Source organism: Bos mutus, chromosome 19 (genome assembly GCF_027580195.1).
Source record: "Bos mutus isolate GX-2022 chromosome 19, NWIPB_WYAK_1.1, whole genome shotgun sequence".
NCBI classification, from domain to species: Eukaryota; Metazoa; Chordata; class Mammalia; order Artiodactyla; family Bovidae; genus Bos; species Bos mutus.
Genome location: NC_091635.1, coordinates 11,932,168 through 11,954,693, shown reverse-complemented (window position 1 = coordinate 11,954,693; position 22,526 = coordinate 11,932,168). Strand labels below are relative to the sequence as shown.

At 56.0% G+C, this 22,526-nt stretch overlaps 2 protein-coding genes across 8 annotated transcripts in view; both read right to left on the bottom strand.

Moving 5' to 3' along the window:
- The window catches only part of SPNS2 (SPNS lysolipid transporter 2, sphingosine-1-phosphate), a 37,467-nt gene extending 35,722 nt beyond the window's left edge, over positions 1–1,745 (bottom strand). For all 7 annotated transcript variants that reach the window (XR_011467922.1, XR_011467921.1, XR_011467923.1 and 4 more), the window contains exon 1: positions 1,192–1,745. Coding sequence is in view for 3 of the 7 variants with exons in the window: in XM_005906705.2 (XP_005906767.2) it covers positions 1,192–1,561 (370 nt within the window). In the remaining 4 variants the exon portion in view is untranslated. The remainder of the gene's footprint in view (positions 1–1,191) is intronic.
- Positions 1,746–10,896: 9,151 nt separating this feature from the next.
- Positions 10,897–22,526, bottom strand: part of SPNS3 (SPNS lysolipid transporter 3, sphingosine-1-phosphate (putative)) — a 32,851-nt gene continuing 21,221 nt past the window's right edge. Inside the window, exons 8-11 of the mRNA XM_070357306.1 lie at positions 18,890–18,955; positions 12,502–12,600; positions 12,231–12,402; positions 10,897–11,280 (exon numbers count right to left, since the gene is read on the bottom strand). Coding sequence (XP_070213407.1) covers positions 11,216–11,280; positions 12,231–12,402; positions 12,502–12,600; positions 18,890–18,955 — 402 coding nt within the window. The 3' untranslated portion in view covers positions 10,897–11,215. The remainder of the gene's footprint in view (positions 11,281–12,230; positions 12,403–12,501; positions 12,601–18,889; positions 18,956–22,526) is intronic.

Sequence of the window (22,526 nt, the reverse complement as noted above, 5' to 3'; positions counted from 1 at the left end):
CGTCACGGGCACAAAGTTCTCTGTAGAGTCTATCCAAAAAAAAAATTTTTTTTTTTGTAGTTGCAGATTTTACTAAGCTGTGGTTAGGCAGGTTCTGGGGCCAGCGGGCCAGGATGTCAGGGATCCAGTCACTAGTCTCCTATGGCAGAGAGCCCCCACATGCAAGTCTGGCCCAAGTCCTTTTCTCTTAAGGCTGCACCATTCCCACCCAGGAGCAGCTCAATTTAGGGAAAAGTCCCTGCTCACAGACCCCTGAGAACTGGGGGAGGGAAGCCAGCAGACTAGAATTGCCAGAAGGCTCTTTCATCCCCAGAGGGTCCCACCTCAGAACGGGGAAGAGACCTAAACACTAGCTAAGACCGGCCCAAGGTCACACACCAAGCACAGAAGAGCGGATTCCAGGCGAGAACTCAGTTGTTCTATCGAACCCTAATCCCTCCCTGAGGAGGCTGGCTCCCGGAGACGCTCACAGAGGACTAGGCAGTCCCTCTCCTGCCCCAGTGGCCTGCGCCCTACCCCAGGCCCCAAGCGACAGAGAAGAGAGGGAAGAGTCTTCAGGCCTCTAGCCAGGGCCAGCTGCAAACCGCATCCTGGGTCCCCAGGCGCCGCGGACCCGCCCCGCCCCTCCCTCCACTCCCCGCAGCCCCAAGCCTTTGTCAGCCACGCGCTCACACGCTCACACACACACATCCGCGCCGCCCGCGAGCACACACTTGGTCTCCTCTGGCGCACACCCGCAAGGGGCGCGCGCACTCGCGGCACGCACGCAGGGGAGTGGAGGCGGCGGAGGAAGGAAGGAACTGACCGGCTACGGACGGACAGACCGCCTGGGCTGGGGGAAGGGGAGGAGAGGCCCAGGAATCTGAGGCTGAGGCGGGAGGGGTCGCGAAGCCCAGAACGCAGAGAGACGCAAAGGAGACTCTCGCAGAAGAGGACAACGGATGGGACGTCAAGGGCTGGCGGGGACGCGCGGGCTACTCCAGGGGTGGGGACTCCCCCTACCCCTGGCCCGGGGGGTGCGGGGGCGGTCCCAGGATTGGACCAGTAGGTCTTGGGGGCATCACTTGCCCAGTGGTACCTGAGGCGAAGGCCCTTAGGGACCCCACGAAAGGCTTGGATATAGGGGGCCTGCCCCGGGGTACCTCCAGGCAGAGGGTCCTGGTACTCGGACTGGGTGGGGCACTCGCTCACCTGCTACGGTGTACCTGTCCAGGTAGTTGAGCACGTTGCCCAAGCTGAGGATGGCGGCGGCTGCCCCCCGCCCGCGGCCCAAGCTGGCTGGTTTGGGCTGCTGCGCGCCCGGGCCCTTGACAGCCGCTGCGCAGCCAGGAGTGCTGGGGGTGCTGGGGGGTCCGGAAGGGGCCCGTCTCACGCTGCCCGACAGCGTCTGCACCTCATCGTCCGCGGTCGCGACTCCAGCTGCGCCCGCTGCCCGCGCCCCGCAGCAACCGCCACCGCCGACCCCTCGCTGCGCCCCCCGGCGCCGGCGCCGCCGCTCCGCGTCCGCCTCCTCCTCCTCCGCGCCGCCCGCCGCCGCCGAGGCGCATTCCAGGCACATCATGCCGGCCGGGATCGGGGCGGCGGGGGGCGCGGGGGGCGCGGGGCCCAGCTTGGGCCCACTCAGTGCGTGTGTGCGCCGAGGAGCCGCCGCTGCACCATCCCGGCCGGGCCCCGTCGGCTCCTGCGCTCCGGCCCCGGCTGCAGCGCTGCCACCGTTTCAGCCCGATGCGCCGCGGGTCGCCGCCGCCGCCGCTCTGACAGCTGCGGCCCGGCCCCGCCCACCAGGCCCTTGCCCAATCAGCCCCGGGCTCGAACCACAGCCCCGCCCCACACGTGCTGCCCCCGGGGGGCGGAGAGGGGGCCGGGCCGCAGAGCCCCTCCCGCCCGACGGGGGCGCAGTCATGCTGGAGCCGCGCGGCCGCCGAGGCTGGCGAGGACCCGGAGGGGTTTGTGGGGAACCACGGAGCTAGGGGCCGCGTGCGGGAAGTAGGACTCCCTGGCACCCACTCAGTGCCCTCCCTCTCCACCCCCTACCGCAGCGGAGAGTCTGGGGGACAGTTGGGGGGCTGGAGCTCAGGGCATGTGGACATCTTGGAGAGAGGGTCTCAGATGGTTAAATCAGGAGCGCGGGTGGGAGAGCCCGTGACCGCTCCAGCAGCTACGCACCCGCCATGATTTAATCAGTTCAGGGAGGGCTACTGTAAGAACCGAGAAGCATGATCGGTGGGGGTTTTGGTCCAGGGCTCCACCAGACACAGAAGGTTATGTCGCCCACCTCCCCATGGAAACTCAGATCCAGCCCCCAGCCTCCCCCTGGACCCATTCCTGTGTGCACACCGAGACCCTACCCATGCTCCACAGAGAGGCAGCCCCTGGCAGGGAGAGACAGGGCTCCAACTGGGACACCTTGGAAACAGGGCATTAAAAGGGGGCCTTGTCCCCTGAGGGCCCAGTAACCGCAAGCATCAGGCTTCAGCAGCGCATGACAAAGCCCTGAATGGGAGACAGGAAGCTGGGCCCTAACTCAGTTCTGCCCTGGTGTGTGGCATGACCCTAGACAAGAACCCTAACTGGTGTCAGTTTCTCTCTCTGGGGGTAGATAGGAGGATAGGCTTTAGATGGTCTGGAAGTCCCCCAGGTTCTCCCTTGGGGGGGGCAGGGAGCCCCATCCCCTGTGGAGAGTGTCAGGGTAGCTTCTGTATTCGGGATTACATTCTCCACTGTCACGCATCTCAGAGGTGCTGTGGTTCTGGTAAGCTCCGTCCCCCGTTCATGAGTTTGCAGCTTTGATTGAAAAGAAAATCCTGTACAAAGGGCTGAGGACAGAATGCTAGACTGAGACAGAGCCTGGGGAACCAGAATTATGTCCTGTGTTCCACATACAGGTTCCAGGGCCCAGAGATGACCCCACCATGGACGTGCAGCTAGCAGGTGCCAGAGTTGGCACTGACCTGGGGTTGGTGCAATACCTGGGCTGGGAGCTCAGTTTCCACCGCAGGCTGCTCCAGATCCCACATCCATGGGCAGGTGCATCTCGTGAAGGTGGCGGCCACAGTGAGTCATGGCACAGGCAACGGGTGATGCAGCACAAGGCAGCCCTCCCCACGTCCGCCCCACTGTCTCTTGTGAGCAGAGTTAATCCCCAAGCTGGTGTTTCTTGGCGCCTTCGAGGTGTGTTTTAAATTCTGTGAAGTGACTAAAAATATGCATTGTCGTGTTGGGTATGAATGACTGTGACAAGAGGGTTAGGAAAACATTTCATTCTGAAAGTTCTTGTGCTGCCTCTTTCCAGCTTGCTGAGTGCAGGCCTGCAAAGCTGGATGCGGGAAGTTCCACTGGGTGGCCCAGAATGGCAGGTGATCAAACAGGAAAGGACAGACCTAGGAGCTCTGTGGGGTTGGGACTGAGCCCTGGCACTGACCTTCATAATGGTGTGATGATGCCAGGTAGAGGACAGGGCCCAGCCGGAGGATGTGGCCAGCTGTGGGACTGTTGGCAGAAGGCAGAACCATGGCTCTAAGCCCAACACCATGGTCCCCTTCCCACTCCCCCAAATTCCTCATCCTTTCAGCCACAGCCCTGCCCAGGGAGCAGTTTTAGCTCTTAACCAGAGAGAGAGACCCAAGGAAGAAAAATAATATACCTAAAGTCACATACCTAGTAAATTGATGAAGTAAAAGTGTTAAGTTGTACAGTCGTGTCTAACTCTGTGACCCTACGAACTGTAGCCCACCAGACTCCTCTGTCCATTGGATTCTCCAGGCAAGAATACTGGAGTGGGTAGCCATTCCCTTCTCCAGGGGATGTTCCCGACCCAGGGGTGAACTCTGGGTCTCCTGCATTGTAGGCAGATTTTTTACTATCTGAGCCACCAAGGAAGCCCAGTAAATGATGAGGCTTGAACTAAACCTTGAGAGTAGGGTGTGTCTACCCTCTAATCCAGTGTTTCCTCTACTGCCCCACGGGAATGGGGGCAGTAGCCTCTCTTAGCTTCTCCAGGACAGAGCTTCCTCATCAACATAATGGGAGGCTGAAGTCAATGATGGCTAAAGGGCATTCTAATATTCATTAAGTTTAGACCATAATTTCAAAACAAATAGGGCACAGGACATTAGTGGTCCATGTCCCAAGGGTGAGTATATTTGGGAAATGGTGAGGTAAACATAGAGAATTAGGTTCCCTCACTGAGGAACTTTTCAGAGCCTTTAATCTGAGAGTGTACATTGGGAGTCTCCCATAGGGAGGTATAGGCTGCCATCTCCCCATGTGTATGAGGCCACAGAACATCTTGGAAGATGACCACGGCTTTGCAGAACACACTCAGAGAAATACTGGCTCCCCTACATCTGCTAGCTGGGAGCTCAGTCCAGCTCGTCTCTGCCTGTCTCCCTACACGGGAGTGTCTCCAGTGCTCAGCCTGTCTCCTCCCTGCTCACGTGGCACACCCTCCCTTGGCAGCCTCTCACTCATTCTTGGGCTTTCAACAATTACCCACATCCCTAGGACATCCCTCCCTCCATCTTTAGATGTGACCTCATCTCCAAACAGTAGGTCTATATGCAGTTTCCTGCACATTCCCCCCAAGACACCCCCAGCACCTTAAACTCAGCACATCCAAGACTGAACTCTTCATCTTTCCCCTCAACCTGCTCCCACCCAGTATCATTTATCTCTGACAAATAGCAGCAGCATCCACCTTGTTACCAAGCAGGAAACCTAGAAGCCATTTGGGACTCCTCCTTCAACTCCCACTTTTAGGGCCCATTCCCTTTTTTCTTAATATATTCAAATGTCTTCATTGCTCACGGACTTAGCTCTAACCTTTCATGTCTCACTTGGACCCTTTTAAAGCTCAACAACACCTGTTCCAACATTCCCCTCCAGTCTTTTCTTCATATTTCTTGCCATAATTTTCTAAGTCACACATACAACCCTATCATTACCTTGCATAAAACCTTTCCATGGCTCTCCACTACTATAAGACTAAAAATATCTAAGTTCCTATCTATGAAACAGAAACAGATGCACAGATATAGAGAACAGGCTTGTGGTTGCCAAGGGGCTGAGGGGGTGAGAGAGGGATGGAGTGGGAGTTTGGGATTAGCAGATGCAAACTATCATATATAGAATGGATACACAACAAGGTCTTACTGTATATCTTATACTAAACCATAATGGAAAAGAACATGAAGTATATATATATATATATATATATATATATATATATATATGTATATGTATAACTGAATCACTTTTCTGTACAGCAGAGATTAACATGATAGTGTAAATCAACTATACTTCAATAAATTTTTTAAAAAATATCAAAGTTCCCTAACATGATCTCCAATAATCCTTCATGACCCATGCCAATCTCCAGCCTCAGATCCTACTGCCCATCTCTAAATTACACTCATCCATACTGAAAATGGAGCTCCCTAGACTCACTCATAGTTGCGATACTTTCTGGAGCCCAGAGGAGTGGCAGGAATTGGGAGCAATCGTCTCTAGTTGCCCCCTACCCTCAACACAAGTCTTGTCCTGGTAATACAATGATGGTTCAGGACCACGGAGAGCGCCACCTAGGCAACCCCCTCCCCTGGCTTTTTGGTCTGGTTCTGCCTAGCTCACTCCTCCCACTCGTCCTTCAGAAACCCAGCACAGACACGACTTCCTCCAGGAAGCCCTCCCTGACCTACTTATTGAAATTGTCATTTCCTCTAGGCTACTTGAGTACCCTGTGTACCCCTCCATCGCACCAAACTCATTGTGCTGATTATGTTTGTACATCAGTCCCCCGCTCCCCTCCACCAGCCCAACAACAGATCGTGAGCCTTGAGGGTTCAAACGCTATCTGATTCATCTCCATAGTCCAGGGCAGAGGAGGTGGCTCAGAGAATGTTTGTTGAGTGAATGAGTAAATGACATTTAGCAGGCGCAACTCAGGAAGTGCGTGCTGATTTGCATCATGTATCTGTTGTTCTTCGTGATTCAGAAACCAGCCAGATTCCTCTCCTGGCCTCTCTGAGAAAGGCATTTTCTCCCTCTTTGACTCCACCCTCCATTAGCTTCCATGTGCCATTTACATCCACCCTTTGACTACCTTCTCTACAGGTCACCACCCAAGGGTAGGGAGAGGACCGCTCCTCTCTGCTCCTGCTGTTGCCAAGCAGGGGACTTGGAGCCCCTCCACCCCCCAGCTCAGAACGCTTCGTCTCTGCCTCTCCCCTGCTCAGAACAGATGGCTCTGAGTCCCCACTAACACAGAAGTTCCTGTTCTGTTATTTGAATATTTTTAACACTTTCTGAATTATAGAAGCTTCCATCTCCTTTGATCATGGACTCGGACTCTCAGAAATTAAGAATCCCTTGAAGGACACTGAGTCTGGCCTCTTCCCTGTCCCATGAGAGGCTGCATCTGAGAGAGGGCCAGTGGCCTGCCCAAGATCACTGTAATGGACACAGTCATTGGTATTTGTATATGTATTTTTTTGGTCTTTTTCTTTCATTGCTGTTTTATTTTGATGCTCTTAAATGCATCCTGGTTTCCTGGTCTTAATGGAGCTATATATAAATCAAGACATGGGCTAATGATCCAACCGGACTCTCCCATTCAGGGCTTTAAATCTTGAGTAGGGTGGAAAAAGGATAGGGAAAAATTGTCTGGCGCTCTGGTGAAGGTCCCCCAGTAAGATGGCCCAAGAGCCCTGGCTCCTGAATCTCCACATAGATGCTGTGAGCTCCTGATGTGCTTCAACAAATCCCCTTCTTGCTTAAGCTATCAGTCAGTTTCTGTTGCATACCAGCCTACAACCTTAACTGATGTAGTCCCATACCTCCCTGTACGGGATAAAGCTTGGCTACAGCAGCCTCTCACTGCCTCCTGCCAGCTCTGTTAGAGACTGCATTAAACCAACAAGCTCATGGGCTCATCTAGGCATGGAGGAGAGATAAGAGTCTTCAGAGAATGAAACAGACTGATGTCTGGTGTTGCAGGGAAACAAGCCAGGATTGGGGTGATCATCTCAATGTGTGTGCTCAACCCTCCAAGCCTGAGGTCAGGGTGGAAGAGAGATTAATCATCCAGACCCTATCAACACCTGCTCGCATGCTCAGACACACAAATGAGCAGATATGGGTGCATGCACACTGACAGGCACAGCTGCATACCTGGAGTGACACCTGGGAGCTGGAATGCGACATGTGTCCAGGAAGCACAATTAACACATAATGTGAGCAGGTCAGGTCTGAGGGCCTCATCCTGCTCAGCAGTGAAGTCCCCCATCGACATTCCCAACGAGTGAGTCCAGAGTATCAGAGACTAGGGTCGCCCAGCAAGTGCCCTTTCGGCCAGAAAGGCATGTTCTACTGACCATTCCTCCTGCTGAGCCTGAGTGGCCGGGCTCTCAAAGATCTATAGCTAGGACCTCAGCACAGCGAGGTCTGAGTGACCGGCCCCACTGGGGCAGGGGCTGGGAGCTGAATACAGCTAGGGTTGGGTTGCTTACAGAACAGATACTGTCTCCCCCTCCCAGAGTCCGCCACCCCGGCGCTCCTGCCCTGCCTCAAAACACTTAGGATGATAACATCCTATAAACTCCTAGCAGGGCATTCTGTCTAGCTCAGTCCCAGAAAGCACCACCCTGCCCTGCCTGGCAACCTAAACTCCAGGAAGCGCTTGAGTCAGAAGGGACTACCCTGATTACAGGCTCCAAGCCCCAGCTCCTCAACTGGCACCTGAGCCCTCCAGTCCCAGCCAGTCTCTCCTGCCTCCTCTCCCCCGCTTCAAAACACACACCCCCACCCCCTCCTTTCTGACCACACCACACCTCTCCATGACTCACCACATACCTTCTGCCTCAGCCCCTGTGCCTCTGCCTGTTCCCTCCACCAGGGATTCCCTTCCCCGTACCTTCTCTGGCTATTTCCCAGCTCCTAGGTCAACTTCTCACAACTTTTGAAGGATGGAACCACTTCTTCTACCTGTAAGTGGTCCTTACTTGGCCCAGCCAAGTGTTTTCCTGTTCCTTCTGGGGGCTGTGAGGTCCAAGGGCAGGGTTGGAGTCACTGCCCACCACCTAGATGGGCATTCATTGGTACCAATGTGTTTCTGGAACTGGCATAAATGAGATTTCTGATCTTTCTCCCCAGCCCCTGGACTCAAGCTGGGGAGGTGGCAGCCGATGACCCTTGGGAAGCCTTTGCCCATTTCCTGGGAGCTGAGTCTCACAGGTGTCCTCCTCAGGACTGTAGGGAGAAGGTTCAGACCCTGGAGCTAGGCTTCTGTGGACCCAGTCCATGAGAAATCACGAGGTATATCTCTGGGTCAGGAAGATACCCTGGAGAAGGGAATGGCTACCCACTCCAGTATCCTTGCCTGGAGAATCCCATGGACAAGGGCAGTCTAGCAGGCTACAGTCCATGGGGTTGCAAAGAGTCGGACACAATTGAGTGACTAACAGGCTTGAAAAACCACATGCAATACACCTTTTAAATAGAGCCAGAGAGTCTGAAGCTGAGAGAGGACAGAGAGTGGCCCGGGTCACACAGCCAGTGAATCCCACACCGACTGCCTCCTTCTCAGGAGAAACCAAGTATGATTTTGTCATTTATAACAAGAAATATATGTTTGGCTGCTCATCCTGTTTCTGGCATTGAGCTCCTAAAACCCTTGGAGTTTGCTAGGTGATGAGATCCTAAAAGTGTCTTCAGTTTGTTAGATGACTTTTGGAACTCACCTAAAGACAAGGCTAAGAGCAAACCCTGCAATTAGAAGGTTGGAACTTTCGGTCCCAACCCTGCCCCAAAACCACCTCCGGGGGAGGGGAGGGAGGCTAGAAATTGAGATCACACTCCAAAGGCCAATAGTATAATCAATCATGCCTGAGTAATGAAGCTTCCATAAAAATCCAAAAGGGAGATGTCCAGAGAGCTTCCAGACTGGTAAACACATGGACATCTGGGGAGAGTGGAGGCTCCATGCCCTTCTCCCATACCATCCACTGGCTGGGACCAAAAGCTCAGATGCCAGATGCTCAGATGTCCTACAAATCTCTTTTATCGGGCTATTCCTGAGTTCCATCCTTTGTAATAAACCGGCAAGTAAATGGGTTTCCTAAGTTTTCTAGCACATTAATGGAACCCCAGGAAGGGGTTTCCAGTACTCTTGCCTGGAAAATCCCATGGACGGAGGAGCCTGGTAGGCTGCAGTCCATGGGGTTGCTAAGAGTCAGGCACAACTGAGTGACTTCACTTTCACTTTTCACTTTCATGCATTGGAGAAGGAAATAGCAACCCACTCCAGTATTCTTGCCTGGAGAATCCCAGGGACAGAGGAGCCTAGTGGGCTACTGTCTATGGGGTTGCACAGAGTCGGACACAACTGAAGTGACTTAGCAGCAGCAGGAAGGGGTTGTGAGAACCTTGGATTTACAGCCACTCACCACCTGGACTTGTGGTTGGCATCTGTAGTGTGGGATGGGCCTGGTAGGGGATAGTCTTGTAGGACTGAACCCTTAACCTGTGGAATGTGATGTTCTCTGGGTAGACAGGGCTTCCCTGATAGCTCAGTTAGTAAAGAATCTCCTACAATTGCAGGAGACCCGGGTTCAATTCCTGTGTTGGGAAGATCTGCTGGAGAAGAGATAGGCTACCCACTCCAGTATTCTTGGGCTTCCCTCGTGGCTCAGCTGATAAAAAAAAAAATCCTCCTGCAGTGTGGGAGACCTGGGTTCGATCCCTGGGTTGGGAAGATCCCCTGGAGAAGGGAAAGGCTACCCACTCCAGTATTCTGGCCTGGAGAATTCCATGGACTGTATAGTCCATGGTGTTGCAAAGATTCAGACACAACCGAGCGACTTTCACTCACTGGGTAGACAGTGTCAGAGTTGAACTGAATTGCAGGATACCCAGCTGAGATCAGAGGATTGCTTGGGGCTGTGGGAATGCCCCTCTCCCTCCCACGCCCATGTTGTACTTAGGAGCAGAACCCTGACAAGGACCCTCAGGAATCGTTTTTCTTGTAACCTCAGAGCCAGCCCATTTCATGAGCTCCAAGCATCAGACAGTGGGGGGTGGGGGCAGGCAGTCAGCCTGATGATGGCTGCTCCAGAGGGAGGGCTGAGACTTGGGAAGGTTGGGGGTGGCAGGTGGGGGTTGAGCTGGAGAGTCCAGCTCCTGGAGCTTGTCCCCTCCAACCTAAGGGGCAGGGAGGACACCCATAGAGGGCAGGGATGGAGCAAACAAGGGTCAGGAGGTTAGCGTGAGTCTGGGTCACTGCTCTGCCCACAGCCGCTGAGAGGCAGACCCAGCGGCAGCGATCAGAAAGTGAACAGTGATTGCCTGGCTAGGCACCAGGGGAGAGGGCAAGACGCTTATGCTCATGGCGGAAAGAACATGCCTCCTCACTGCTACCCGCCTGGAAGCTGTTGATCTCCTGCAGGGCCTGCTGCGCCCAGCTGCTCTGAACCCGGTGAGTCCCCCCGAGCCGGCCCTCTCCATGGGGGAGGGGGTAGGGATGCAGAGCAAGGCACTCATGCACAGCCATGCAAGCCCCCCAGCATGGGTCTGAGGCGGCTGGGTAAGTGCAGGCAGAGGATTTCCATGGATCTTGTGGCCACACCCCAACACCAGCACCCAAGTAGAGACCTATCTTCCAGAATACTGATTCAGCCCCCACCTTGAGTTCAAAGGGTGATGCACACAGAGTGGTGTCCCGTGCCCTCCCGACCCTGCAGTGTGGGGAAGCCGGGTCAGAGCGGGCAGTCCAGGGTGGGCACCCCTAGAGACCCACGCTGAGCAGCCATGCATCCTCCACCCAGACTGTCCACCTCCTCCTCTCCGGCTCCTGATCCCAGCAGAGACACCTTGAGGCTATAAATAACATGATTGTCTAAAGGCCTATATCCACGGGCTTTGTACCGGCCACACTTTAATCGGGCCTGCTGGCAGCCAGGCTGAGGACTCGGGGCTGGAGTGAGTGGCTTCGTGCTGGGTGCAGGCATAGGCTCAGGCCTCCCGCGGGGGTTGCTGACAGCTCAATTCCCAGCCCAGCCACAGGCACTGCCAGCTCTCCAGCTGGGAGCGAAGAAACGGCAGGTGCAGCTCGGCCAGGGTCCTGGAGCCACAGTCAAAGGTGGGCAGAGGCACTGATCCAGTAGAGGTCACCCAGAGGGGTACAGACAGGGCAGGTGGGACCTCCTCGCTGCCAGGCAGGGCCTCAGGGGTCCTTTGGGGGGGCACCCCTGCCAGGAATCAGGCGTTGGTTCTCGCTCTCAAGGATCCCTGTGGGCAGAAATCACTCAGCCAGCCCCAAAGGAGGCAGAGGTGTTTGGGGACCATGCCTGGGCACAGTCTGCCACAAAATCCTCCAGCTTCCGTTTTCAAAGTAAATTCCAGATCCAACCTGTTCTCCCCACCTTCAATGCCACCACCATGGTCCCAGCCCCTCTGCTCTCCCCTGATGGCTACAGACCTCCCTTTGGCCTCCCTCCTTCAACACTGACCACCCCCACCCCGCCACAGTCTGCTCTCAACACAGCAGCACCACAGTGGTGCTTTTATGATGTCAATCAAATATCTTGGGGCCTGCGCCCTGGAAACCCCACAGCAGCTCCCATCTCACTCAGTGTTAAGGCCTCAGTCCCTACAAAAGCCTTCAGTCCCCCATGCTCTGGTCCTCTTACTGTCACTCTTGTCTCTGCCGCTGGCCCCCCTTGCTCCTGCTTCAGCCACAGCGGCCTTCTTGCAGGTCCTCAAACACAAGCCGGTACATTGCTACCCCAGAGCCTTTGCACAAGCTCTTCCCTCCAGCAGGAGCACCTTCCCCAGACAGCTGCACAACTCAGTCCCTCCTCCAAATCTTTGCTCCAAGGCCACCTGTGCAGTGAGGACCTCTCTGACCACCCTTTCAAAGACTGCAACCTGCCCCCACCTGTTCCTCTCTTCCCACTTTCCAGCCTTATGCCTCTCATAGCACTTATGACCTCAAACACACTCTTTTATGGCTTCTGTTTTTTGTATCTTGTTTGTTTTTCTTCACGTGGGCTTGGACTTGATGTTCACTCCCCAGGATCTGCAATCTTGCCTGGCACATAGCAGGGGCATAATAATTACGTGTGCATGAATCAACAAATGAATGAATGGATAAATTAATAAATTCAGGGGGTGGCCAGTGCTCTTTGTTTCTATAGGGTCAGCCCTGAGCCCGGCATGGGTGCAAAGGAGCAGGGTACCTGTGCCAGACTTCTGGGCTTGGGCCTGGTCTCTCTCTAGGTACAGCGCAGTCAGTAGGAAGCAGCCACCACCCAAGGCAATGACGAAGGCGCAGCACAGGAAGCTCTGCTGAAGGCTGAGGAAGCGCTGCAGGTAAGTGTCGGGGCGCCCCGCCTGCAGGGCGCTGGAGATCTGCAGAGGAGAGAGGCTGGGTCTGCCAGGACCACCAGGAAGCCACTAGGCCTCCAAGTGCAGCCCTTCCCTGGAGCCCCACCATCCACCCGGCCTTACAAGTCCCATGAGGTAGGGGCTGCCGGCATCTCCCAGGATATGGCCCACTGTGATCTGAAGCGCCTCAGCTGTCCCCCGGCATCTGGGCACCACCACCGACTGCAAAACACAAGAACACCAGGGGAGGTCCCTGAGCGAGGACAGGGAGTAGGTGGCCCCTCAGACCCTCTCCTGTCCCTCTGCTGCCAAGGACCTGCGTGGTGGGGCGACAGCCTGGCCGAGAGAGTAGGGCGGCAGGGGGTCATTGATCCCAACGCCTGAAGCCCCACCACCGAGACTTTAGCCTCTCAGAGTCTCAGGAAGGCTCCCCAGTCTCCCAGGATAGAGCTGCCAGGCCCCTAATGAGGGCCACCCCTCTTAAGGGTTTGCTCTTGAACCAGGGGGCCCAGGCATAGCTGTGACCTCAGTGAAGGGGTGGGCAAGTCCCAGCTCAGGGGCGCGGAAGGCAGCAGTGGGCTGTGGAGTGAAGACAGGGTGCACAGCCAGGTGCCCACATATGTGGGCACCCAGGTGGGGTGGTGTGGAGGGCTCAGTCTCTCTCTCCGGAAGCCCGTCTGGGCAGAGACCAAAGGCAGCCTTGCTGAAAAGGCCCACCTGGAAGGGGGTGGGGAGGTTAAAGATATGAATTCTGGAGTCAAACTGTCTGGGTTCCAATCCCATAGCCCCCACTCACTAGCTGTCTGACTCTGGGCAAGTCACTTCACCTTTCTGTGCCTTGGCCTCCTCATCCCTATATGGGGATAATCATGGGACCTACATAAAGGGTTACTTTCATGATCATTCCTCATCCGGTACCTGAGGACATTAGGCTGAAATAAACTGAACCTGCTGTGCCTCCTGCTTGGCAAGCGTTCCCTTCTCTGGTCCAACTGGAGCATCCTTATTCATCCTTCAGGACTGACCTTCAAGAAGGTCACCTCCTCTTGAAGACTTCCCAGAGTTCAGGTGCCTGCCTTGAGCTCCCACAGCCCCTGTGGGCACCCCTAACTGAAGGCACATCCCCCATAGCTGGAAGGGTTCATCGCCCTCCTCCCCTTACCCTTACATGGTCTGGCAGCAAAGCTCCTGCCTAATTTCTCTTGGGGTCCCTGGGGGTTCAGCAAGGCACCAGGCATGGAAGGGACTAGCTGACAGCTTGCCAACTAAACAAGTCAAGTAGAATCATCTTGGAGACTGACCCCAGGAGAAACCCTGCTAGAACCCAGAGCTGCAACAAGACGGTAAGAGGGAGGCAGGGAGGGAGGCAGGAGGTTCAGCTAGAAGCCACAAGGTCCACGGTCCCAACAGGACATCCAAGGGGGAGCTTCCCACACCAACGCCTTATTCCCAAGGCCTAGTTGGCCATAATCTGAGCCCATCAGAGAACAACAACAACATAATACTAATTATTATAATAATAATTACTAACATTCATTAAGTGCTTCCTGTATGCATTTTCTATATCTCATATATATATTTTCTATATATCCACTCAAGCAACCCATGAGGGAGACATAATTCCTATCCACTATTACAAATGATGAAACCCTCCACAGAGAGGGTGAGTAACTTGCCCAGGGCCACCCAGCCAGCAAACAGTGGGGCTAAGATTTGATTCCAGGCCTTCTTCTCCAGGGTCTGATGCTTGACCATCCTGCTGTTAAAAGCAAAAAGGAGCCTTTCCAGCAATACTTACACGTTTGTTACAGAACGTTTGGAAAACAGTGAGAAGAACCAAGAGGAAAAGCTCACCTCAAGCCCTGCAAATGGGGAACTGGCAAGGAGGGCAGAGAAAGGGACTCCCGACAGGGAACAGGGTGAGCCAAGGTGTGAAGGCCGGAGCTGCAGGACTAGAGAGAGGGGCTTGTGGGTGGGCAGCACAGAGCAGCAGGAGGTGACCGGCTGGTCCTGGAGTCACTGGCACTTAGCCACTCTGTCCAGGTGGTGAGAGAAGCTGGGCCTCCCACCCATCACCAGGACCTGCCAACAGGCCTGAGGAGGAACTGACCACAGCTTTGCACCTTCCCCAAGTGCTTCCTTCTCACCCCATAATTATGTGATTACTCACTGGTGGTTCTGGGCAGAATGGCAGGGCCTCCTAGAGACAGCAGTCCCCAACCTTTTTGGCACCAGGGACCTGTTTCATGGAAGACAATTTTTCCACGAATGGGGTGGGGGGTGGTTTCAGGATGATTCAAGCACATTACATTTCCCGTGTACTTTATTTCTAATTTATTACATCAGCTCCATCTCAGATCATCAGGCATTAGATCCCAGAAGCTGGGGACCCGAGTCCTAGAACATGGGCTCTGATGTCCCCAAAAGTCCATGCAGGGGGCAGGGCTGCTTGGAGAGAGAAAGTTCCCTTCCTCCCCTCCCAGGAACTCCAACCTGCAGGACCCAGACCGCTCCTGCGGCCTGTGGCAGGGAGGTAGGTCTCCCCCTACCTGTTCTGGGTCCCCAGGGTCTCCACGTAGCCAGGGGCCAAGGCTGGCCCTCGCCAGCAGCTGGAGAGCCAGGCAGGTAATTTTAGAAGCTTAGAGGCTTTTGGGTTCCCAAAACTCCAGGCTCACTCTATTCGGAGACAAAAACACCTCTGTTTTTGACTCTCCCTTCTTAGAAGAGCTGTTCCCTTTATAGCCCGGGGCATAACCAGCGCCAATCAAGGGCCCGCAGAAAGTCGGAGTGGCAGTCACCAGGTGCAAACTTCCTGGCAGCCTGCCTCACGCGCCCCAACTCAGCCCTCACACCCAGACACCCCTGGGAGGGTGAGACAGACAAGTGAGCAGACGGCTACCCAGGGGCAGAAGGCAGAGCAGGGAAGCATGGAGACGCATGGATGGAGGGAGACCTGGAGGGTGATGATCCCCCAGGGAAGGGGGATCTGCTGAAGAGGTGGGAGGTGATCGCGGTGGCAGGATTCCAGCATCCCAGAATACAGACCTGGGAGAGGGAGCGAGTCCCCCTTCTGCCCGACTCCCCACAGCTGGGGATGGGCAAACTAGAGGGGGGCCCAGAGAGAGGAGGGTGGGAAGGGAGCTGGAGACACCATCAGTGGGTTGGGGGAGATAGGGAGCTCATTTGGGGATACACAGTCTCCAGTCTTCCAGGGAGGAAGGCCATCCGAGGCCCAGCCAGGCTAGTGGGGAGGTCGCAGATGAGTCTGAAGTGGGTCTTGGCTGTGATGAGCCAAGATCCTTTTTATTAACCAAGCCACCAGGAGGCAGGGGTTTCACAGGATGCAAGGAGTGAGCTGCCCATCAGAGGGGTATGTAAACAAGGGGTGGACGGCACTGGTCAGAATTTTGCAGAAGGTTCATGAGTTGGAGAGCTGTCTGCACTAGAATAGTGCCCTCCAGTGCATTCTGAGAAGCAGCTCCACCAGGATCACGCAGGACAATTCAAGAGCAATGCCGATCCCTGGGCCCCAACACATACACAACTGAATCAGACTCTGAGGACAGAGGGCCGGGAAAATGAATTTGTAAAGAAAGTGAAGTCAAAGTGTTAGTCACTCAGTCATGTCCGACTCTTTGTGACCCCATGGACTGCAGCCCACCAGGCTCCTCTGTCCATGGAATTCTTCAGGCAAGAATACTGGAGTGAGTAGCCATTCCCTTCTCCGGGGAATCTTCCTGATCCAGGGAGTGAAATTTGTAAACCTGATTCTTATGCTCAATGAAGTTTGAGAACTTCATTGAGAACTGAAGAGTTCCTGAAGTCTCTTCCCCAGAGAGACTCTGGATTATCCTCCCTGCGGATAAGCAGATCAAAGAGAGCTGTGTCTCTGAGGCAGGACCACCGTGGGGCCCGTGGAGCCCACAGCAACCCCTCAGGGATGCAGGCTTAGCTCTCTCAGCCCTTATAGCCTGGGTGTAACTGGTAGGTACTGCCTTTCTGTTAAATACCTATTGCACATTTGAGCACACCAAGGCCAGCCAGAGAGAGTGGCAGAGCTGGGAATGAAAGCAGGTGGACCATGCCAGAATCCTGGCTCCTGGGCTCCGCTGCCCTCTCGCCTTCCGGGCCTCAGAAGAAAGGGCAGCCAGCAAGGACCTCCCTGTACTTCATGCCACACCAGCGTCCCCACACTTCCTGCCCCGGCCCCACTCTAACCCCTGCCAGTCTCTCTCTACCCATCTCCCCTCCGGCCTCATCTCTAGAAAAGCAGCACTCGCTACCTATGACCCCCCAACTCCAGTGACCTTCCTCTCTTCCCCTCTCCCCTGTGCAGCTTCCCACAGGCACCGTCTACTCGCTGGTCTACACTCCAGCTTCGTCACCTCTCACCCTTCCCCACCCTGCTCCCGGTCTGCCCCTCCACTCCACAGCTCAGGTCCCCCCAGCGGTCCCCTCACCAGCATTTGGCTTGAGACCCCTCCCTTCTGGAACCCCTCCCCCTCTTTCTGCCTGGAGACTGAGCTCCAAGAACGGCAGAGACGTGGTCCAGCTCCAGCCAACAAAGTGTCACAAAGCTGTCCCTCCTGGGAGGCTTTGGGAAGGTGGGGAGGCAGGGGAAGAGGGGCTAGAAGCCTCCCTGGGTTGACAGGCCCCACTGAGCTTTGGGGGCTGGACGCCTCTAAGCCAGGGGAGGAGGAGGAGCACCAGGTGGGCTGGGCCCAGTCTGGCCCCCTAGGTAGTACCCGCCCGCTGCCCAGCACCGCCAGATGGGTCAGACTATGGTTGACTGGCCCCCTCAGCTCTCCTCTCCCCGCCACCCTCTCCCCGACCCCTGCCCCCAACCCACACGTGGCGTTACAAAGAGGCCAGCTCCGCCAGGTTAATCATTCCTGCCAACACAGACCACGGGCGGGCGCAGTCTTCACATATCTGTGGGGCTGTCATGTGGAGCAGGAACAGGGCTGAGGGGGTGGTGGAGGAAGCTTTGGGGGCCCAGGTTTCAGAGGACAAGCTGTGTTGGGGGTGGGGGCAGGGCATCACCCTGTGCCTACAAGTAGGCAGCCGCACTCGGGGCAAGCTTTGGCAGCATAATCCCATACACCGAGGGCTTTCCCTCAGGCCATCTTGCTCATCCCGCCAGGCCAGTTATGATTGCCCCTTTTTATAGGCAAGGAAACTGAGGCCCAAGGCCGTTCAGCAGGTCTGTGGCTGAGTCTGGGCTGGAGCCCAAGTCTCCTGTCTGGAGGGAGGAAAAGAGAAGAGCCGACAGCCTTGCAGCTGATACACTCACCCGGGAGTCACAGACAGGATAGCGCTGTCTATACCCCGTAGCCTGGGTCAAAGGGAGGGCCAGAGCATCCAGACAGAGAGTGAGCCTCCTGTCCACAGCAGTATTCAAGCAGGTTTTGTTGGCTAGTTACATGACTACACTTCCCCACAACCCTTTCAAACTCAGATTCCAGGATGCCAGGATTTCTTTAGGAGATGGAAGATGAGAAAGTAGGAACCGCTGATTTATTACCAGAACCCCAGGCAGCATTCCCTGCCCCAGGCACAGGGCACAAGCTTTACAGGGATCATCTTGTTTCACCCTCACCATAATCCAGGAGGTCTTTTCATCCCCATTTTCCACACAGGGAAACTGAGGCTCAGAGACACAAAGTGACTTGCCTAGGTCGCATAGAGTTAGTAAGTGGCAGTAACAGGGCTGACACCTAGGTTCGTGAGCCCGGCTGCATGCCCCTGCACTGGACCACCCTCAGGACAGCTCTGGTTCCCTAATGCCCAGTGCTTGACCATGCTGGGCTGCCAGGAGGTAGGAAGAGGGCTCTCAGGGTGTCGCTAGGTTGGGGACCTGGTGTAATCCACAAGGGCACAGCCCTTCAGTGTTTAACAACTTCCCTGCAATCTCCAAGAAGGAGGCAGGGAGGCTGGATGGAGAGTGTGAGGCTCAGGGAGGGTCGTGCTAGACTCTGGACCTAGCATCATGTGGTCAGGACAGCATCAGGACTCACTGTAGCCTGAGCCTTGCAGCCCATGATATGGGAGCTGGGGCGGCCCGAACCCACCTGGGCTCGGTGCCCCCGAAGTCCAGCATCCCTGACTGCATGCCCAGTGTAGAGGCCAAGGAGACCACTTGCTTAGAAGGATAGCAGTCAAGAAACAGGGGCAAAGAAAGAGGTCTGGAGTCAAAAAGCCTAGGTCCCAGCCCTGGCTCAGTGCCTCTGCGGGCCGTGTGACCTTGGTCCAGGCCCCTGCCCTCTCTGAGCCTCCATGTGCTTACCTACAACACAGGAGTGATGGCCAGAGGATATATTTGAGAGTGTCAGGGAGGCCCCTGGTCCAAGGTAACTGCTTGCTGACCTCAGTCCCTGACCCCATGGTCTCTGAAGCCCCACCTGACCTCTGGGCCACTCAACAGCAGAAGTCCGGCCCTGAGCAGGACAGATCCCAGCTGCCCCCGTTCAACGCCCCAGGACCAGCCCTCTGCCCTGACCCCCACACCTACCAGCAGGATGTCGGCAACCACCGCCCAGTTGCAGGACAGGAGCAGCTCCCCAAGGGCCAGGAACACCTGTGGACACGGGGTCAGGATGAGGCTCCCCGGATTTCAGTCACCAGCCCCTCCCTGTGGTGTCTTCCCACCTGTGCAGAGGGAGACTAGTCTGCACACAGGAAGCCCCATCAAGACTTCCAGGGGTGGGTGAGGTCTGCAACTGTTATCCCAGTGGCAGCGGCCTCCAGAGTCGGTGGGAGGAATGGTTTAGTCGCTAAGTCATGTCAGACTCCTGCAACCCCACAGACTGTGGCCCACCAGGCTCCTCTGTTCATAGGATTTTCCAAGCAAGAATACTGGAGTGGGTTGCCATTTCCTTCTTCAGGAGATCTTCCTGACCCAGGGATCAAACCTCCATCTCCTGCATTGACAGGTGGATGCTTTATCACTGAGCCACCAGAGAAGCTCCCAGAGTGGGTACACATGCCCATCTGGGCAGAGAGGAGTTAGGGCCCAGGCCTGGAAAGAGCACATCCCTTGATGGAAGGGCCCCAGTGCCCAGTTCTTGAGGTCACCCAGGGTAGCAGCCAGGACTCCCAGGCCACTTTACATATATATGTTTGTTTATTTTTATGTGACTGCACTGGGTCTTCGCTGCAGCCCGTGGGATCCTTAGTTGCGGCAGGCAAATCTTAGTTGCAGCATGTGGGATCTAGCTCCCTGACCAGGGATCAAACCCAGACCCCTGCACTGGGAGCACAGTTTTAGCCACTGGACCACCAGGAAAGTCCCTCCCAGGCCACTTTTAAAGGTGGGGAAACAGAGAAAGGTACAGAGGCTGCTCTGGCCTTGCCCACCCCTCCCACTTCGTTCCCCTAAGGCCTATGTACACTAAGGAGGCACCTACTGCATGCCAGCCAGACCACCCAAACCAGGCATCCCATCCACAGCCCCTCCCAGGCCTTCCCCTTCCCAGTTCCCTGGAGCATCACAGGGAGGTGAGCAAGGCTGAGGCAGTAAACTGTGCCCGGATCAGGGCTTCTCTGAGGTCATCAGCTGGCCAAGGACAAAGCCAGACTGAAACACGAGGCTTCCAGCCCCTGTCCGGTGCCCACTCCCACTCTGGGCACCTATGGGGCTCAGAAAACCTGTTTGCCTATCTGCGGGTGACTGGAGGCTGCTGTGGGCCTATCTCCCCCAGCTCCCTGAACCCCCCACCTCATGCCAAAGGATTAGGACAATCTTCATTCCACTCACTCAAGAAGAGTTTAATGAGGCAGGAAGGAGGGGAAAGTCTCATTTCTCAGAGCTCCTGAGAGCTTATTGCTGGAGTGGAATTAGTCATTCCTGGAGTCACGGGGCTCTGCCCAGGGCAGCCCAGGCTCTGGGACCCAAAGGCCTACAAGCACCCAGGACAGAGGCACTGAAGGGTTACTACCTGCCCACTGACAACATGCCGGGCCTGTCTCCGTTTGTCAACCACCCAACTCTCAGCCACCTCGTAAGACACATACCATGACTCCCACTTTACAGATGAGAAGGATCAGGCCCAGGTCACAAATCACTTTCTGGTGATCCCCTCACCCCAGTGACAAGATGAGGGACAGGAAGCTGTCAGGGGGCCGGGGGGAGACTCTGAAAGGTCCCAGAAGTTGCAGCGCAGGGCGAGGCTGGTACAAGGGAAGTCAGAGGAAAGCTCAGGATAGGGAGGGCTTCCACGTGGAAGTGGCACTGAGCAGAGCCCTGAAGGATGGGCAGGATCGGGATGTGTCTAGAAGAGCCCCAAGGCCACGCCAGGCAGAGAAGCCGGTGAGCAGAGGCGAGGAGGCCAGAAGGTACCTGCCAGGCTGGGAGGGCAGGAGTGTGGCCAGGGCTGCAGAGAGAGGGCAGGACCCACTGGGGAGGGGATGCAGCAGGGGTCTTCTCCCAGTCTCACAAGGCCTTGGCCCTCCACAAACTGGGGAACTCTTGAGGGCACGGCAGGCCTCCTCTGGGCCTGGGCTGGGCATCCACAGGGCTAGGAATCAGGAAGTGGCTGGTGGGCAAGCCTTAGGTGGGGCGCAGGCAGGCCGCAGACCCACATTCCAGCTAGACAGGATCTGCCAAGCCAGTCTCCTGGGGCCACATGAAAGCGGGGACCGCTCACGCCCATCCTCCCCTCAACTCCCACCTCCAGGGCCGGCCAGGCCACTGTCCCCCTCCCACTCCAGCTCACAGGCCGGGGTCCTACCCTCCACACCCCCTGCACCAGCCACTCTGAGCTACTTTCTCTGCTGGGGCCGCGTTCTGCCCCCTGCCCGCCCCCCACACCCACAGGACACGCTGAAATACACCTTTTCCTTCCTCCAGCTGGGGCAGGGTGGATCCTGTCCCAAAATAGAGCTGATCAGAGGGAAGCTGCAGCCACAATGGAGCCTTTCAGCTGAACAAACCGCCAGAGGAGGCCAGGTTTCCTCAGACACACCTGGAAACCCACCCCAAGCCACCAAACCCTTGTCTCCACGCGGCAGCTCTGAAGGGCAAAGAGAGGCCCGGCTAGGGAGAGGCCACCTCCTCACCCCATAATTACAGAGCCTCCTGAGGTGCCGCCTGGGCTCAGGGAGGGTCACTCCTTCAGAGAGGTGTGACCCCCTAAGAGTAGACAGCTCGGCCCACCCTGCCACACGGGGCCGCTCCGAGGAGATCACCACCCACTGGGTCTTGATTTCCCCAGCCCCACACCCCACCAGGTGCCTCCATGTGCCAAGAGCTTGTGCTTCTAAATCTGGGAGAGGGACATCCCTGGTGGTCCAGTGGCTGAGACTCCATACTCCTGGGTTCAATTCCTGGTCAGGGAACCAGACCCACATGCTGCAACTAAAACCGGTACAGCCAGATAAATTTTAAAAAACAAGAATAAAAAATAACCTAGGAGATAACCTCAGTGGGTGCTGTTTGTGTTCCCCACAGGCTGTGTGCAAATCAGGCTAATCACCAGCAAACTGCCCAGGGGGCTTTGCTCCTGGATGGCCCCTGTCCCCCCATCACCTGGTCAGACACAGACAGGGGGAGGTGGGGTGGGGCGTCTCCTCCACACCTTGCTTGCCCTCACACCCCTCCAGACACTGATTCCTGTCCATGCTGATCCTAGATGTCCCTCCCTTCTGCCCCCTCCTCCCATCCACTGTCTGGCCTGGGCCAGTCCCTCCTCCTCACCGGTTTCCCAGGCCCCAGTATCCCCCCTCCACAACAGCAGCCCCAGAGGGGACTTCCGAAAGGGAAATCTGACTCTGCCCTCATCCCCTTAGGACCGGCACATGCTTCCCCTGCACCCTGACTCCATCCCCCAGGCCACAGGGCCTGGGAATGCCGCTGGGAGCCTGAGAAGCATGAAGCCCCACAGTCCCTGGCCTTTTCCATCTCAGACTCAAGAGGATTTCCCCCTTGAGTTGGGGCAGTGATGGTGAATATTTCTAGCCTGAGTCACCCCCAGACAGAGAGGCATGCACACACACACATATGCACTCACACAAAACCACACAAGCACGCACAGACACAAGTGTCCTCATCTCACACACACACACACACATGAGCTCCAACACCCACGCACACACACCTAGACCCAAAACCTGAGATGCAAAACTCACACACCGCAAGGAAACACCTAAGC